The 16430-nt window shown below is 52.2% G+C and overlaps 2 protein-coding genes across 2 annotated transcripts; one reads left to right on the forward strand and one right to left on the reverse strand.

Moving 5' to 3' along the window:
- Nucleotides 1-396: 396 nt before the first annotated feature.
- Nucleotides 397-3161, forward strand: PV10_01978 (uncharacterized protein). Its single transcript, XM_016366245.1, has one exon. It carries the CDS (start codon nucleotides 497-499, stop codon nucleotides 3050-3052), a length of 2556 nt encoding a protein of 851 aa, XP_016225763.1. The 5' UTR covers nucleotides 397-496; the 3' UTR covers nucleotides 3053-3161.
- A 3298-nt stretch (nucleotides 3162-6459) lies between these two features.
- On the reverse strand, nucleotides 6460-9514 carry PV10_01979 (uncharacterized protein). The gene is made up of 2 exons (XM_016366246.1): nucleotides 8565-9514; nucleotides 6460-8427 (listed from the first exon to the last, which is right to left on the reverse strand). Exons 1-2 carry the CDS (start codon nucleotides 9067-9069, stop codon nucleotides 7196-7198), a joined length of 1737 nt encoding a protein of 578 aa, XP_016225764.1. The 5' UTR covers nucleotides 9070-9514; the 3' UTR covers nucleotides 6460-7195.
- Between the last annotated feature and the right edge of the window lie 6916 nt (nucleotides 9515-16430).

The following is a 16430-nucleotide window of genomic DNA, read 5'->3' on the forward strand; positions in this document are numbered from 1 at the left end:
ATTTTCCACCTCTTCGTTGTCTGCCTGGCCAGCATGGAGTGACGACATCAGGTGGGCATCTCATTGAGCTCTGCCAGTGACGATGGTGGGTGTGCGTTATTTCAGACTCCAGCAACAAATTCCATTTGGGAGATGGTATGGTCGAGAGTCAACTCTACAAAGGACACTGTGAAGTCATGTGGTAACACAACATTGTCGTGTCAAGTTGCGAGGTGTAGTAGTAGCAATGAGAGATGATGTTGAGGAATGAGGATTGTAGTAATGGTGCCTATGCTCGACCGTGGCATCTGAGAGTTAGGGTGGAGCATTTAATTCGTGATATGCAGTTCGGCTTCAATGTCTGAGAAAACAAAAAGAGCGAATCGTCGGGTTGGATTTGACTTGCCCAGCACGGCAAGCATCTCTAAACAAACTCCCTCGAGCTTTAGGTTTCTAATTGAGAGATGAGGTGAATTCACGCACGTCGAACCCTAGTTTGCCATGAGACCCTGTTCAAATGACCTCCTCACTCAATGTCATCGCCCTGATATCTGGTGGGAAGGACTCTCTTTATACTCTCCTTCATTGCCTTCATCATGGTCATAAACTGATAGCGTTGGCGAATCTATATCCTCAACATGATTCGCAATCATCCGCCTGTGTGGACCCCGACCACCCTCAAGAAGGAGAGGATCTCAACAGCTTCATGTACCAGACAGTTGGTCATTCTCTCGTTCCCCTCTATTCCCAATGCCTTGAATTACCTCTGTACAGAAGGGCAATCTCAGGAAAAGCTGTACAGACTGGCCGATACTATGACCCTACCAAGTCTGCCTTGGACGAGACTGAAGACTTAATTCCATTGCTGCAAGAGGTGAAACGGAATCATCCCCAGGCAAATGCTATCTGTGCGGGTGCGATACTGTCCACTTATCAACGAACGAGGGTCGAATCTGTCGCTATCCGCCTCGGTCTTACGCCGCTAGCGTATCTCTGGCAATATCCTGCCCTACCTCCCCCTCAAGGTCGGGCTGATTCTATCTGTGGTCTGCTGCAGGACATGGCGGCTGTCGGGTGTGACGCTCGGATCATTAAGATTGCCAGTGGCGGCATCCCCGAGAGGCTTCTTTGGGCCAATGTTGGTGACAACAGCACTCTGACTCGCCTTGTAAATGGCCTCTCCCCCTTCTTCCCAGATAGAGAATTCTGGCTCCGTGGAGCTGTGCTTGGCGAGGGCGGGGAGTACGAGACGATTGCCATCAACGGGCCTCGTCCGTTATGGAAAAATCGAATCGATATCGCTGAGACGAATAGCCTCACTATCGCCGATGAAGGCGGTGTTAGCTACTTCAAGATTGCTGGGGCTAAATTGGCGGACAAGTGCGATTGTGATGATACCGCGGTTCATGACCAGTTGCGCATTCCAGATGGATTGGACCCGCAGTTTGCTATCCTAGGTTCTCTTGTTGAGGCTTCTCTACAACCACTAGATCCATCTGCAGAGCTGCCAACTGCCCTTTCGAACCCCAACTTCGATGCTATGATCATAAGGGCTAGCGCAACTTTGAGCGCTGGAAATCTGGTGATAAGCAATATCACAATTGACCCATCAGACCGGAGCAAAGGCATGTCCAGCTCGGCAGCTGATCAAATGAAGGGCGTTGTTCAAAAGCTTCGAGAAATGCTACAATCGTACCATGGCCAGTTGAAACTGGTTCCAACGACTTCAAATATTGTTTCAACTACACTACTTCTCCAAGATATTTCCCATTTCGGGGTCGTCAACTCAATCTATGCAACTCTATTCCGCGAGGGCGAGCCCAATCCTCCAGCAAGGGTGACTTTTGCTTGCCGACTTCCACCAGGTGTCGAGGTCAGTCTCAGCGTAGTCCTGAATCTAGGCTCGAGGGATTCGCTGCGTGGGCTCCACGTCCAAAGCCGGAGCTATTGGGCACCTGCCAACATCGGTCCCTACAGTCAGGCAGTCTGTGAACCACTGGACGATCCGCAAGACCCCAACTGCAGTGTCCATGACGAGAAACTAATTGAAATCGTCCATGTCGCCGGGCAAATCCCCTTGGTGCCACAAAGTATGGAAGTCAAGGACGGCTCGTTCATTGATCAGGCAGTATTGAGCCTGCAACACCTCTGGCGTATTGGACAAGAACGGGAGGTCGATGTTTGGCCGTGGGGAGTCGCTCTTTACAAGTCTCAGAGCGAACCTGGGTCTCGAGCATCGGCAGGTTGCGAGCTCTGGCGACATGCTCACCTTACAGGAACTAAACCAGGTGCTGGGAGATGCGAAGATGATGGGCATGAGAGAGATGACCTAGATGCCTGGGATCTTCAATTCAATCGCTCTGCTGGCTTCCAATCGAATCTGTCAAGAGTGACGGTAGGAGAACACCTTCATGTGCTCCCCGACCCTGGCATCTTCTTAGTCCCACCATCTCCCGAGCCCTGGGTGCCGCCCTACATCTCTGCGGCTGTGACAGCTTTGCCGCGAGACGCACCCATCGAATGGTGGAGCCTTGGGGTGGCACATCTTCCCAAGAGTCCCAACTCACATCGCCGAGCGACCGTTTGTACCCAGCGCTACCCTTGGGGCTCGCTGACAGTGCTCAACATCAAAGCTAGTCTTCAGGAAGAAGGAACTGGCTGGCCTTCGACGAGGCATGGCCAAACGGATTTCGCCACAGTCCTTGTAACGGAAAACTTCGAGTCAAGTTCTCTTGTGGACGGGCTGCGAAATGGGCTAAACGAAGTGCTTTGTTTGGATCCCAATGCCCAGCATATCACCGAGGCTGACTTTAGGACTGTCCATGGAACGGCATTTATCGCGCAGACAGGTGAAGACGCGTGGAGGGCGATAACAAAGCAGACCCTCTTTTCTGGCCTTAGCATCGTGCCATGCACTTCATTGTTTGGACGCGCATTTGTCCAACCGTTTTTGGACCCAGCAAGCAATAGGTCAACGTCGACGCTGCCGTTGACGTCAGATGGCACCGATCCAGGCTGCCAACGGTTGGCCTTGGCTATGACTATCCGACTTGAAGCGAGAGTTGAGACTTGAGGCAAAAGCGCGTTGGTGGTGGCATCTGTCAGAGAGATAGATCTGGGCACACCCAGGCCCGGGCTCGACGTGGCAGACAAGTTGGAGGAGGGGTCCATGGGGCTCATGGAGAACGCCCCCCAGTAGTGGACATAGCTAGTACTCCGTAGTATCCGAAGACCTGTCAAAATAGTGACGCGATTGTGCCAGATTCTGGCGTCTGTGCTTTTCGATGAGAGGATGGACCCCACAGTCGCGTATCTGGATAACAACTCAAGGCTGTATTGACAAACAGTGACGCGATGTCTGTATCTTTTGGCATGTACCCACGTACCCTGCCACCGTCACGCCTCAGGCCACACAAGACCGGAGGAGTTGCTCGTCCACGCCAAAGCTCCAGGTCAGTGCATTCCGTGGTAGACCAAGGTGTTCTAAGATCGCATAGGGCGTAAGGTGTTCTTGGATCTTCAGATGTCACGGGTGAGGGATTTCCATCATTGATCAGTATCTTGGCAAGCATTCAGTCTTTGTCACCTTGCTGATTTCAAGTCGGCAAGACAATAGGCATTCACCATTGATCAAGGTCTGGAGGGGCACGTTGCGAACCTGCGGACAAGCGTTATCAGGCCATGGATCTTCCATGCAAGTCACAAGTCATGGTGTTCGTCCTCACCATGACATTGAATACAGGATGGGTTAAGAACGGGCGCATAATGATGTATCCTCTGTAGTGGTTACGACCTTGATGTGACCCAGTATTACCGCCGGCACACCGCGTGGGACCATTGCTCCATGTTGTGATATTGCCTGCCGCCAGCCAGATCAACAGTAGTTTCCGCGGGCGGCTACAACCAGGTTCTAGTTAAAAAGTATGGCAAGACAAAGTATCGTAAAAATTGCTGGGCGGCTCCATGTGAGCGGCTACCTGTATAGTTACCAGCAGCGCGTGCGGGTGGCATAGACAGGCGCGTAGCAAAGCAAACAGACCAAAGGTCAGGCTTTAAGGCACCGACTGGCGGCAACGAGGTGATCGCAGCGTCTCAGTGTTGAATGGCCTAGCGACAACAACATCTCACGTCATCTGCCGCCAAAGGTCGATCTCGAGGAGACGCGCGCGTGCACAGTCTCGTTCGATTCAGTGCAAAAGTCATGCCGTTTTCGTGGCCATCCATCACCTGCATTGGACCTGCGACACGGCGATAGACCCGACGAGGTACTGGATATAGCATCCTCGGTTCGCGTTCTCAGTGGGGTTTGGTGGTATCGATTGATTGTGCCTTATCGATTGACTAGAGGCGGATGAGGGGCCCCTGACCAAGACAGGTTCTTCTCCATATGCTTTTCCATGCAGGTACTACATCTGCAAGCCTCCAAAGACCTTGTGCTCCAGCTTCCAGCATGGGACATGCAGACATGCAGTAGCACCAGTAGTTAGTTGGAGGTGAGTAACTGGATCCTCTATGGCCAGGAACCGGGAGGGGCAGGTGGGCAGTCTTCGATCTTCTCGAGGTCCTCCAACAACCCCTGCACTAGCTTCGTTTCACCATGAGGTGGCTGCTTAGCCACTGAAAACTTCTTGTCAACCCCTCCACGCCTCGCGCGGGCAAAGTTGAAGGAAGCAAGCTTTTTCTCTTTCGGGACGCGTTCCGTAGTGGTTCGTATCCAGACCACGCATGTTTACCCGGGGACTTTTTTGGAGGATGAGGTGGACATGTTTCTCCACGCGTTGCCAGTACCACAACTCTATTTTTGCACGAAGGCATAAAAATTACAGAGTCTGAGAGTTTAGAATTCTATGTCGACGATGTGGGGATTTCAACTTGATCCCACAGCTTCTGCAATGTCTCTTTTGAGATTGAACAGAAATAGAACAGAGTATGTCAGATTTTTCAAAGTATGAGACGTGTGTCGCTTGTGTTTGTTCTAATGGCATTTTCCCCCAGGACTTATTGTCATCTTTGTCAGGCGAGTTCAGTGGGGGTAGTAATGCACGCCGTTGCCTACGGAGTAGACATGCAGAACTCGTCAGCAGTCGTCGGAATAGCCCTAGAGGATTCTAGTCAGAATAGCACAGAGAGTCCATGTGAGACTAACCCAGACTACCACGGAAGCTTGAGTCACGGTCACTGTTATGGTTGGGGCAAGGGGGGTTCCAGCGGGCATGTTGTTTGTCGAGGTAGTATGCAGGTAGAATCGCTGCAGACCTCGTCATAAGAATTGTCCAGTCGCAAGGCGATTTGAGGCTTTGGCTAGGGAATTTGAAGCAAGCGGCCTCACGGGGATGAATACGGATACACGAATAGAGGCGTGGAGCACGGCACGTTTGTCTGTACCTGCATTCACTTTCGCATTCGCCTAGACTAATTCGTCGAGCGGATAATACGACAGGAAGAAATGACAACGCCGCCCTGGAGAGATCCGAACGGGATACTTGGGCACATGAGCCATGCCATGCCTTACCATACGTGCCCACAAAGGTATCGTACCCATATATCTCTGTGTGTTCTTTACGCGACTCTCATGTACGCGTGAATCCCGTGGCTTGGGTCCTCCGGAAAACAAGGTCCACGCAAAATGTGGCTGACTGGTAAGCACTGAAATACCATTAATGGGCGTTTACCTTTGGACTGGTGGGGGGCCAACTACACGACATTCAAGGCGGCTCGGCAGCAGAAGACTGGCACGGTTGGTACCTTGCCGAAGCTGGCCATGACCCAGAATCCACTCCGATTTGACGTCGATGTCGGCGGGTTGGGAAATTGCGATGATGTCGACAAGACATGGTCGCAGGAAAAAAAAAAGAGACTTTTCATGCATCCCCCTTTTCCTGGACTCTTTCTCTGAGGATTGTCTGCACACTGATGGGGCCCATGTGCGTTCGACTCGATCAATGCCTGCTACTACCGCAGCCAGCTCTAAAGAAGCGATGCGATGAGCATGAATGGGCAGAGGCACGGTACACTGCAGGGTCGCTTCTGAAAACCTCTTTTGGATTCTGGCTCACCGATGGACGAAAACCCCTGACCATTGGGACACTGGTTGCATAGACACCAAGACGAGAATCATGGACAGTTATCAAGTCTATCTCTTAGGGGCGGGCCCCCAGTGATCCCACAATGTTCATGGCGTGGCCGTTGGTATCGATAGCGATAACGTAGCGGTATCGGTATCGATTATCCTGCAGGCCCAGGCCCCAGGCTTCCAAACTACTGTACGGAGTACATACAGCGCCAGGTCACCATGTCACGGGTGATGGTGTAAAGCCCATGCCCCTGTAGACTTATCATTGTATGGGCCGTGACCATTTTCTTTCTTCTGCTCCCACGTGTCTTACCATGTCTAACTTAGCACTAAAAGGTTGAGAAACGAATCACCCAGTCTCTTGGTCCCAGGGGTGCCACGTCGACCATTCGTCTATCTTCAATAGATGATAATTCAAACTCGATGCATTTTGATAATAGTGCAGTCTTCTAGTAGTACAGTACATGGCACAGCAAGTGTGCGTGGGTGGTTGGTACAGACACGGGCCCTCAGTGTGGCACATGACGCTCTGATAATTTCGTGCCCCGTGTGTTATGCTTGTTCTCTCGCACTCGCGTCTACCTCGCGCACTCATCCACAACAGTTGAAATGACCCTCTCAGAAATCAATGGGAAAAAATGTTTAGAAAGAAAAGACAATCTGGAAGAAGTTGAAGAAAAATCATTCCACCCATCCTCCGCACCACACCAGCCATCGAGCAGCAATTGCAGCAACAGCGTCCATCCAAGAGTGTACAGCCAGTCTCATGCCCATCTCCATGATTACCATTGTAGCCCAAAAAGGCAATAGAATACACGTCGGTCGTTAGGTTTAAGCCCGGACCGCCAGTCCAGCTCGGCAAGCGATGCACAACACCTTGGTGCCATCATCCAAGCATGTAGCCATTTTGAGTGCCAGGGCGCTGTTGCAATATCAACTGTCATCTGGTTGGTGAAAAATTTGCCACGGCTGTTGCAGCAGAGAGGACCCCCCGGTTAATAAAAGTCTTGTTAGGGTCTGGTCAAAGGGTCTTTGTTCATTCGTAAGGATCATTTCGTCGTCTGTGATAACAAGCTTCTTCTCTGTAAATATTTTTGGAGTTCGTGATCTTGTGTCTCGTGAGTCGCAGGGACTAGTGGATATTTACAGGGATTCGTCTCGCTTGCGTTTCTTGAGGGCACGCTTGCTCTCTGAAGAAGATGATTCAGAACCACTGCTGGAGGAAGAGGCCAGGGCAGCACGTTGTGCAGCCTCATACAGAACATGGCCCACATCTTCGTCGAATTGATGAGGCTGAAGCTCACCGGTCTCAAGGACGCCCATGACAATAGCACCGGCACCGTGGGTGCGAGCATGCTGAGCGAGATTGTCAGATCGAGAGAACTTTTTGCCACACTCATTGCATTCGAATGGCTTGTCTTGAGTGTGGAGAGATCGGTAGTGTCGCTTCAAGTGTTCCTGACGACGGAAGCGTCGAGAGCAAAGAGTGCAGACGAATGTCTTTGAAGGGTCCTCAGTCAAGGATTGTTTGCGGCCGCGGCGTGTGGCAGGAGTGTGGGCAGCAGACGAGTTGCCGTCTGTTTGAGCGGAGACGGCATTGTCCTCTGGAGAATCTTGATGGTCCTGGGTGCCATTGGGCGTGCCATGATGACCTTCGGCGTGGGAGTGGTGATGAGCATCAGCGTCGGCCAGATGTTGGAATTCAAAATCACTGTGGAGAGAATCGGAGCGTTTCATCTTGCGCGAGGTCTGTTTGCTGGAGCAGCAAGAGGCCGATTCGGAGAAGGAAGACACGGGAGGGGAAGGCAGTCCGCAGTTGGCAGCAAGATCTTCCTCGTCAAATGATCCGAAGCTGTGGACAGAGAGAAAGTCTTCTTCTTCGCTCAAGGATAGCTTTTGTCTCTTGTCACCGTTGTATGCAATCTCGGCGTTGGTGAAGTTGACAAACCCAAAGTCGTCCTCGGAATCAAACTCGGTCGAGAATGAAGTGTCAAAGGAGGGGTTGTCGGCCAGCGTGAAGGGATCGTGAATGTCATGCTCGGGTGTGAAAGGAGGCAGGGCGTACTTGGGTTCCTCGTCTTCGACAGTGAGGGTTGGCAGGGGCGGGAAGCCGTGGGCATGTGCGGGGACGACGACGGCAGGCTCAAAGGACGTGGACGTGAGCTCTCTCAGGTTGACAAACTCTGCGACGGGGTACACGGACGGAGAGATGTGGGATTGAGATTGAGATTGAGGTGATGGTGTTGGCGTCGCGGGACTCAAAGACGGAGAAGTGCAGTTGCTGAGGCTCCTGGTTGGGGCAGGTACGACGGCAACTGTGGCAGGAGCCGAACTAGGAAGAATCTTGGCATCTCGGCTGGGGAAAATGTGAATTTCTGCAACCAGGCAATCAATCTCAGGTCAGTTTCATGCTCGCACAGTTTCACCGCCGACAAATTATGTTACGGCAAGTGAGGAAAAAAGGTAGGTAGGTAGGGTAGATGCTTTGCTGAGGGTTCGGGGATTCACTTACGTCCATTGTCTCCTTGCCAGTCGTCCAACAGAGGCAATGCCTGCATTTCCTCTTTGGATTGATCAATAGGGAGATTGAAATACCCTGATGAGTGCATGTGGTGAATTGGGGTCTGTGTGATGCTGCTTGCTGGTGGGCTGCTGGCCGTACTGGGACAAGCTGACAGACATGGGGTCGGAGGTGAAGAGTGCCTGCTCTCCAGGTAGTGTCCATGTTCCATCTGTCCGTTGTGGTCATACACGATTTTGGGCATTGGCATCGAAAGGGTCAATGGTGGTGAGGCCTTGGGCGTCATCATGTGCTGTGGGAGGAAGTGTCCTCGTGCAAACTGAGGTGCCGGCCAGTACTGGGGTGGCATGAAATGCTGAGGATAGTGTGCCATGGGGCTGTACACAGGCTGCTCACTCGGCATCGGCGTGAACACGGCATTATGTCGTGCATCCGAGTCTGGTCGATACTGGTAGAATTGAATTTGCTGCGCGGCCATTGGGTATGGAGTCTCCATTGCAATGGTCTGAGAGTCTGAGAGGTCGAAGAAATATCGACTTTCTTTGCAAGTTGTGGTACAGGTAGATAGGTTGATACAAGAAAAGATCAGGTCGGGTCCACTGGTATGCTTCTGCTTCTCCTGGCTACGAGCTGGACATGTGTATATGCAAGTAGGCTGCTGGTAACCGTGAGAGAGAGTGTGATGGTTCCGAGGTTGTAGTAAGAATGCTCAGCGATGGAGATGTTATACAATGTTGGCACAGGCTTTGGAAGGAAGGACTGGATGTTTGTTCAGCAATACTGGTACACGGTGTGGTACAAGGACAAGTGAACAAGATCCGGGACTGGCCTGGTCGAACAAGAGATATAACAGAAAAGAAGGTGTAGATCGCGGGGATCAAAAAAAAGAGCGTCTTGACTCGATATGAGGAACGAAGAGAGAGGATAAGAGGTGGGTGCAAGGACGAGCCATAAGAGAGATCGCTAGATGGCCTGAGAGTCTGAGGCCGGGCTGTCTGTTCTGTGGCCCTCGCCCACCGACCTGGATCACCGTCTGGATGGGGCAAGGTGGATGTGTGCAGGAACGGGCGCTGCGATTCGGGTCCGTCGCGATGACCCATGTCACAGGCGAGGGTGGTGAGGATAGCGTGGTGGATACCAAGGTCTCACCACAGTCACCACAGCCCAGCCCGTCTCAAAGCCTATCACCCACTAGCCAGACCCACCCCCTGCCAGCCGCATCCTTAGAGCAGCAACTGGATCGACACCCTCGGGCTTTGGTCTGGGAAGCTGCTGGTGGAGGGGAGTGGAGGGAGTGGTGCCAGTGCTGCCAGTGGTGCGAGTCGTGATGGTGGTGATGGTGGTGAGAAACCCTCCCAACCCTCAAGTGTCGACACTCGACGTCTGGGCTGTGCTGGCTGACGTTGCCATTTCTGTCACGCATCACTGATATGCACGGGAAATTGCACTCTGCTGCTCACCACACCATCTCTGTTCTCTGCTTGCTTCTTTTCCTTCATAGGCCATGACGCACCTCCATCCGCCTAGATACACTGTCATCCAAGAATCCTCATCCATAGGTCGACCAGTCTAGGTGGATCAAAGTGTGATGGTCTGTATAGAGCCCGATGCGAGCAATCCTATGATGGGCATCCCACACTACCCTCTACCCTCGACATGATCCCATTGGCAACCTAAGTCCAGTGAATCACCAGACAGCGCTTCAACACTACCTTGTCATTCGTTCCGCCTGCTGTACACACAACATAACGAACAGTCTGAACGTACGGGTGGTTGTGTGGATAGGCGCTGGAAATGGCCCCTCTGTGGCCAAAAAGAACCTACGGAGTATTGAGCATAACATGTCGATCACGACACGCCCTCGGCGGATCAGACCTTTGCATCATGACTGGCCCTGACCACAGGCCTGTTGACCCTATCCTGTACTCCGTACGTAGATACCGCGCCTGGGCAGGAAAACTCGACTGCGGCAAATCAGCATGTCGTATCATACGACAGCTCCCCATTAACAGGGCCTGGTTGCACAAATCTTTGTCGAATCAATATTTCGGAATGCCATCTGCCATTCAATTCACTTGCCTGCTCCGTCTCGCCCAGTGCTGCCAGCCTGCCAGGGTTTCTAGGCCGTTGGCTGCCAGTCGTCACGGCCCATCAACGCGCTGATGCATGACTGGACCAGCCGCGGGGCCCACGACGCCAATCACACACGCGCCCTGAATGCCCAGCTTGGTGATGAGCTGAGGCCTGCGTGTCTCGAACCGGCCAGTCCACGGGCGATCTATTCTGGGACTTGGCCACAGACATCTTTTCTATACCACTACCTAGCATCATAACCTTTCGTGCCTCAGTAATCCGTGACCACTCGCCTAATATTATTATTTGGGGCCAACATCATTGTAGGTCCTAGAACCTTTTGCACAAGTTTGAAATCGAATCCCTACTGGCAAATCTGGAAACATTTTACGTAGTGCGTAGTGCGCGTGCCCTCTGGACCGTGACAAGGACTTCAATATCAGCCGATGCTGACGGTGGCCACGGATCAGTGATCATCACACATTCTGTGAAATCTTGTGGTCCTGCTGCTTTCTTTTACACATGCGTTGCGGAACTCTCGATCGCTCGGGCCAAGGTGGCGAGTCTGTAGGGTGCAGTAAGCTCCCGAGTTGAGGTGAGGGGTTGTTGGCTGCTTCCGTCGGCTGCCACCCTCAAGTCTCGAAGTTTGTACAACGCCGAAGAAGTCATGTCTCAGACTCTGTAGAGCCACTGCCGGAACCTCTAATGCGTGTGCCTATGCAGGTACCACTTTGTCCCGTCGTAAAAGCGACCGACACTGGCCGAGCTGCAGACGCAGAGACATCTCCGCGTCAAAGATGGCTGGAGGCGACTGGTCAATGTGCCACGGTTCTATCGCGCGTCTCGCTTCTGCACCTTTGACTTGGCCTTGCTCTACCAAAGGCAAAATCCTCGACGCGACACCGTGTCAAAAGTGGCTCACTGTTGCTTTGTCCTCTCTCGGATTTCGCCTCGTTCTTGCTGGCGACTCTATTAGGCATTGATCCATTGTGCATCTTTGCCAGTACTGGGCATACATTGCGGCTCTCGCTATCCACGAAGCCTGTATCACGCAAGCAGATAGCCCGAGTGCCCTGCACACCAGGTGGCTAGCTGGCTGGCTGATAGGCGTCCAGGTGGCCTTCCACTTCCCTGCGCACCTTCAAGTCTTCCAGCAGCCTACTGTAACCGAACATGACAAGACACTTCTCTGATTAATGGCCTCAGAAAACGTGATTTCGCCTGCGAGATGCTTTGCATCCCTCTTCGAATCCATAAAAGGCGGCAAGGCGGGTCGACAGACCGGCATGGCAACCACCCAACTCCCGTCCTGATGGATGAACGGCAACCACAGTGGGCAACAATTGCGTCCTCCGTAGCATTTCTATGAACCAAAGACCGGCCAGTCACGCCAGTCGTCAACTCTGATCGAGTATCTTTGAGACCAGCGTAAGCCTGTGTGGGCGTTCTGGTGGGCTCCCAGCGTCATTGCTGGACGACAGACTGAGGACAGGGACCAGAGTCAGAGCTCCAAAACCAAAAGGCCCATAAAATCGCAATACGGTGGGTGTAGGCGGGGGATTTACGACAGCACTTGCCAGGGACTAACGCGTATCGATAGGACGCGGCTTGGGGCTTGGTGGTTGGATTTTGTCGTGGGTGACAGTCCACCCGCCTGGCTCTCAAGCATTGTCATTGCTCCAACCGTCCAGCGCGGCTTGTCAAGTGGCTGCCATGCGCGTTCAGAGACAGGGTCACGGTTCATCGTCTCCACGCCATCCGCTGCCAAGGACTGTGCAAATCGTGTCATTATCGAGTGCCATGGGCGAGCTGGCATCTGTCTGCGAGTGCCGCCTCAAAATGTCGTCTGTCTAGTGCAGGGTTCGATGGCGACCACCGACAGTTTACGAACTCGCACAGTTCCAACTACCGTCTGTTTCCGCCTGGCCCATGTCCACCGAGACCTTCTAGCTTGTCGTTCTGGCCCCAACACAGTCTCAAGCGACACCAATCATGCACCCTATTATGATTGCTACAAAAAGGATGTCGACATCGGCACCGGTCCTTCCCATTTGAAGTTGGTGCCTGGACGCTAGAGTCGAGTAGGCTGCCTTGAAAATCAAGAAAAAGCAGCATTATGTTGTCCGAAAGCGGATGATGGCGTGGATTTTAGGCTGTTGATTGAGGATAGTCCACATCGACTCTTGGGCCGTTTGAATGGTCGATGAGACCAAGATTGTTAGGCATTTGCCCAAGAATTGCCATCCAGAGCACCCATGCATAGTACACAGGCACGACAGGTGGCCGACGACACTACTCGTGGGCTGGGTCAGCGCCGCTTCCCGGCGATCCACTTCATGGGACGTGCCCCCCTGGATGGGCCCTGTATCCCTGCGTGAGCCGGGCGGCCCCAGCTGTGGTTCCGTCCCATCTTCCATACCCTCCCGTCGGTCCTGGCTCCAGGCTAGAACCAGATGGGACTAGATCGTTTCCAGAAGGTTGGATTTGATTCGAGAACCTTAAAGGTCTACCTCGAGCTGGCTAGCACCTAACCCAGTAGGTGGCAACATCAATGCTCATCGACCCGGGGAAGAAGAGACTGTCTTGAGTACGCATCGAACCCTGGCACCCTGGCACCATCGTTTGAGTACAGAGGCACAAATACCTTAGCGCTAGCCCCCTCCCAAGACTAGTTTACTGCAGGTACACCTGGGCAGATGGCAAGGTATGGTCATGATATTTTCTGGACGATCCCATCCTTTTAGGGTTTACACTCATGCTGGGACTGACGCAGGTACAAAGTCAATTCTTGGGGGACTTTCCCACCCACCACCGTCGCTCGTGGAATTTTTGGGGAACAGAGAACCCCAAGACCTGCAACTCACGTTTCAGGTTTGAGGCGATGTGGCGATTACTGCGACTATCACTCCGTGTGGGATCAGGATCGCTGTTAGCTACATGTGGGTGTCTTTGGTGCTGTAGCATTGTCGTTGTTGCATCTGCAATGGAGTTCTTTTTTTTCATGGCTGGTTTGATTTCTTTTTTGCATGGAATCCTAGAGATAAGAGGTAGACCTTCCATTATCTTAGCCTGTGTTCCTCGAGTCGTTCTGCAGTAGTTAGTGTCGCACCAAGAACCCAAATTTGGAGACGCCCAGGCAAAAGACCCTAGCCTGGCTTCGGTAGAGGCAGTGTTCTCGCACGAGCGAAAGCCAGGATTGCTCCTCAATCACTCAGTGACGACGGTTCTTAGTTGATTGGTCGACTACAGAAGCATCCTCCAGTCTCTGGTTCACGGACGAACCAGCAAGGCAAAGAGGTGCGGAGGGACGACGTAGCGCTTCCGGGGAAATTGAGACTCCACTTTGGTTATCTTCTTATCGAGAGACGAAAGTAACCGTCAGGGATCCAGTGGAAGGAGGTTGGCATGGTTGGTAGCGTTGCCACTACGAATAACTCTGGATTGTAGGCAAAGTCTTTGAGCATGCTCGGCATGCCACCATGGTATACGATTACACATACTCCGTACTTGGTGCTACTCTTGCCACCATCTTCGAACGCCCTGGCATGATTGAGATAGCCACTACTGTACCTAGTCCCTGCTGCCCATGGCCCTCCATACATATGTATTTGGGTGGCACATATTCAAGGTCGACACGTTGGCCCAGAAGCGTTGCACCCACCACGACTGATACTGTACATTGTTCTGTAGGAATGTTCTGTGGCAGGGCTCATCTTGCCACCCGTCCTGCCGAAGCCTGTCGATTGCTGGTTGCTGTGAAAAGTTGACTTTGCCCAGATCCACGGGGCTTGCATAACCTCTGTGAATCGTGCGGTCGTGCTCTAAGCCAGTCCACGCCTCTGGCTTACCCTACTTGTACAGAGCGTGAGTACATCCCTTATCGTAGGGATGGTTAAAAGACAGTGGCTGAAGAAGGATGAATAGACAATCCATCATAACAAGCTGTAAAGGTCCACGTTTTAACACGAGTTGCTCCGACGCAAACGAGCAACCTTTTTAGCGTCATTCTGGTCTGAATGCTCTCCCACTATCGAGTTACAATACTACCCCATAATCGAAGCTGTTGAGTTTTTCAGAGATCGCCGTACAGTATTGAAGAAATGGGTTGGGATAATCTTCCCTCATTCCTCCTCTTGGCTGTCCCCGATGCTCCCATGATGTTTCTTTCAAAAAGCCACCGGGAGGTCCCAGCTTGTGGTATCTTGCCAGAATGTCTCTGCATGACATCGCCCGCAAACTTGTGTCTATTTAAACCACTTCCTGCTCAGCATCCTCACAATGCCCTCTCATCTCGTGCTAAATTTCAGCAACGAGACAAAAGCAACCGTGTAGCCCCTTTGAGGGTAGTTCCCGATGCAAGTCTCCCACGCCTCTAAACCAGAGAGTGTGAGGGAGGTGCAGGTAGAATTGCATGGCATATCCTCCAGTAGAAAGCGAGGTATACAAGTTCGTTATTATTGGCGACCAGTAGATCGAGAAGCATGTGGACTCGAGATCGAAGTCGCCCGTTTCCCAATCGGTTTAGGACCCTCAAATTTGTATGCACGCAGGACCCATTCTCGGCCAAAGGGGACTTGAACTTTGCTCGTTAGGGAAAGGCATCGCAATTTGACATTATGCCCATCTTTGGGTTTTGGTTGCAAGCATGCAAGCCACTTGGAGCTTCTCACTATCATGGACGCGTTTGCACATGGGATCCCTGCTGCTCCCGAAAGATGATTGCCCCTGTCCTATACATATGCTTTCGTCAAAGGTTGCCAAAGAACTGTCCACCATTCTGTGACGAACTCTTGGTCATCAGTGGCGTCATAACCTCGAATCACATGGGAAAGCATGGCTCCTTCGGGGTACTGAAGAAGAGTATACGGAGTTTGTCAACGGATGGACTCGCCCAATAACGCTAACCATTCTAAGCACGGCTGATCGTCGACGACTTGCACAAATTGCAATTGAATCATCGCCGTGACTCCCCCAAATAAGTATCATCAGTGGGTGGCAGGCCTTGAGGAAGCACGGCACATCTCCAGGCAATGCGTTCGACATTTCTCTAGCACTCCCACCCGCTTCACACCGCGGTCAGGTCCACTCTCAGCTCCCCAGTTGTTCATCGTGGTGCAAGCAAGATCATGACATAATGGCAAGACTAGGCGAGCGTTTTGAATACTTCAACTCATATCTTATCTGGTGGACGTTGTCGACATGTCACGTCTAGAGTTTTCATTCACTACGTACCACTCGCTCCTGTCAACGCATCATTCCATTATCTACAGGCTTTGGCGTGCCTGTTGATCGCTCCTGCAATCAGACTTGACGCGTCTGGCGTGACCTGACCAGTCCATGCTGCATCATCGTCCCAGTATCGAATCTGTGCTTCTAGGCTTAGGTGACACATTCGCGGGCTTCGGATGGCACACGGCATGTATTTGCACCAGACTCAGCTTCATCCAGACGTGGGATTCTGTGAGCCCATCCGCAACTGTCGCTACTTCAGTGGTGACTTCGTTCTTCACTTCCATCTTATTGCTTGATCTCATGGTGCGCAGCTACAATGTTATACGAGATCGAAAGTCTGGCATTTCCGTCGCTTATGACTTGATTCTTATATCGGCTTTCAGACGACTCTGAGCCGTGCGAGCTCCAACGCATCATGTAGATGGCGAGAATGCGCACCTGGGCTGGAAGGGCCTCGGATGGGGTCCACGCCGGTTCCTCGACCGTGGTCTATGTGTACTGACCTTGTCGTCATATGGAGTAGATCTGACCTGACATTAATCGACCTCAGCC

This window comes from Exophiala mesophila (assembly GCF_000836275.1).
Source record: "Exophiala mesophila strain CBS 40295 unplaced genomic scaffold supercont1.2, whole genome shotgun sequence".
NCBI lineage: Eukaryota > Fungi > Ascomycota > Eurotiomycetes > Chaetothyriales > Herpotrichiellaceae > Exophiala > Exophiala mesophila.

Excerpts from the sequence above, each read along its gene's own strand:
- PV10_01979 (XM_016366246.1), bottom strand. The coding sequence starts at position 9,069 with ATGGAGACTCCATACCCAATGGCCGCGCAGCAAATTCAATTCTACCAG. Across the intron at positions 8,428-8,564 it reads CTGGCAAGGAGACAATGGAC|AAATTCACATTTTCCCCAGC; the intron begins GTAAGTGAATCC and ends GCCTGGTTGCAG.
- PV10_01978 (XM_016366245.1), top strand. The coding sequence starts at position 497 with ATGACCTCCTCACTCAATGTCATCGCCCTGATATCTGGTGGGAAGGAC.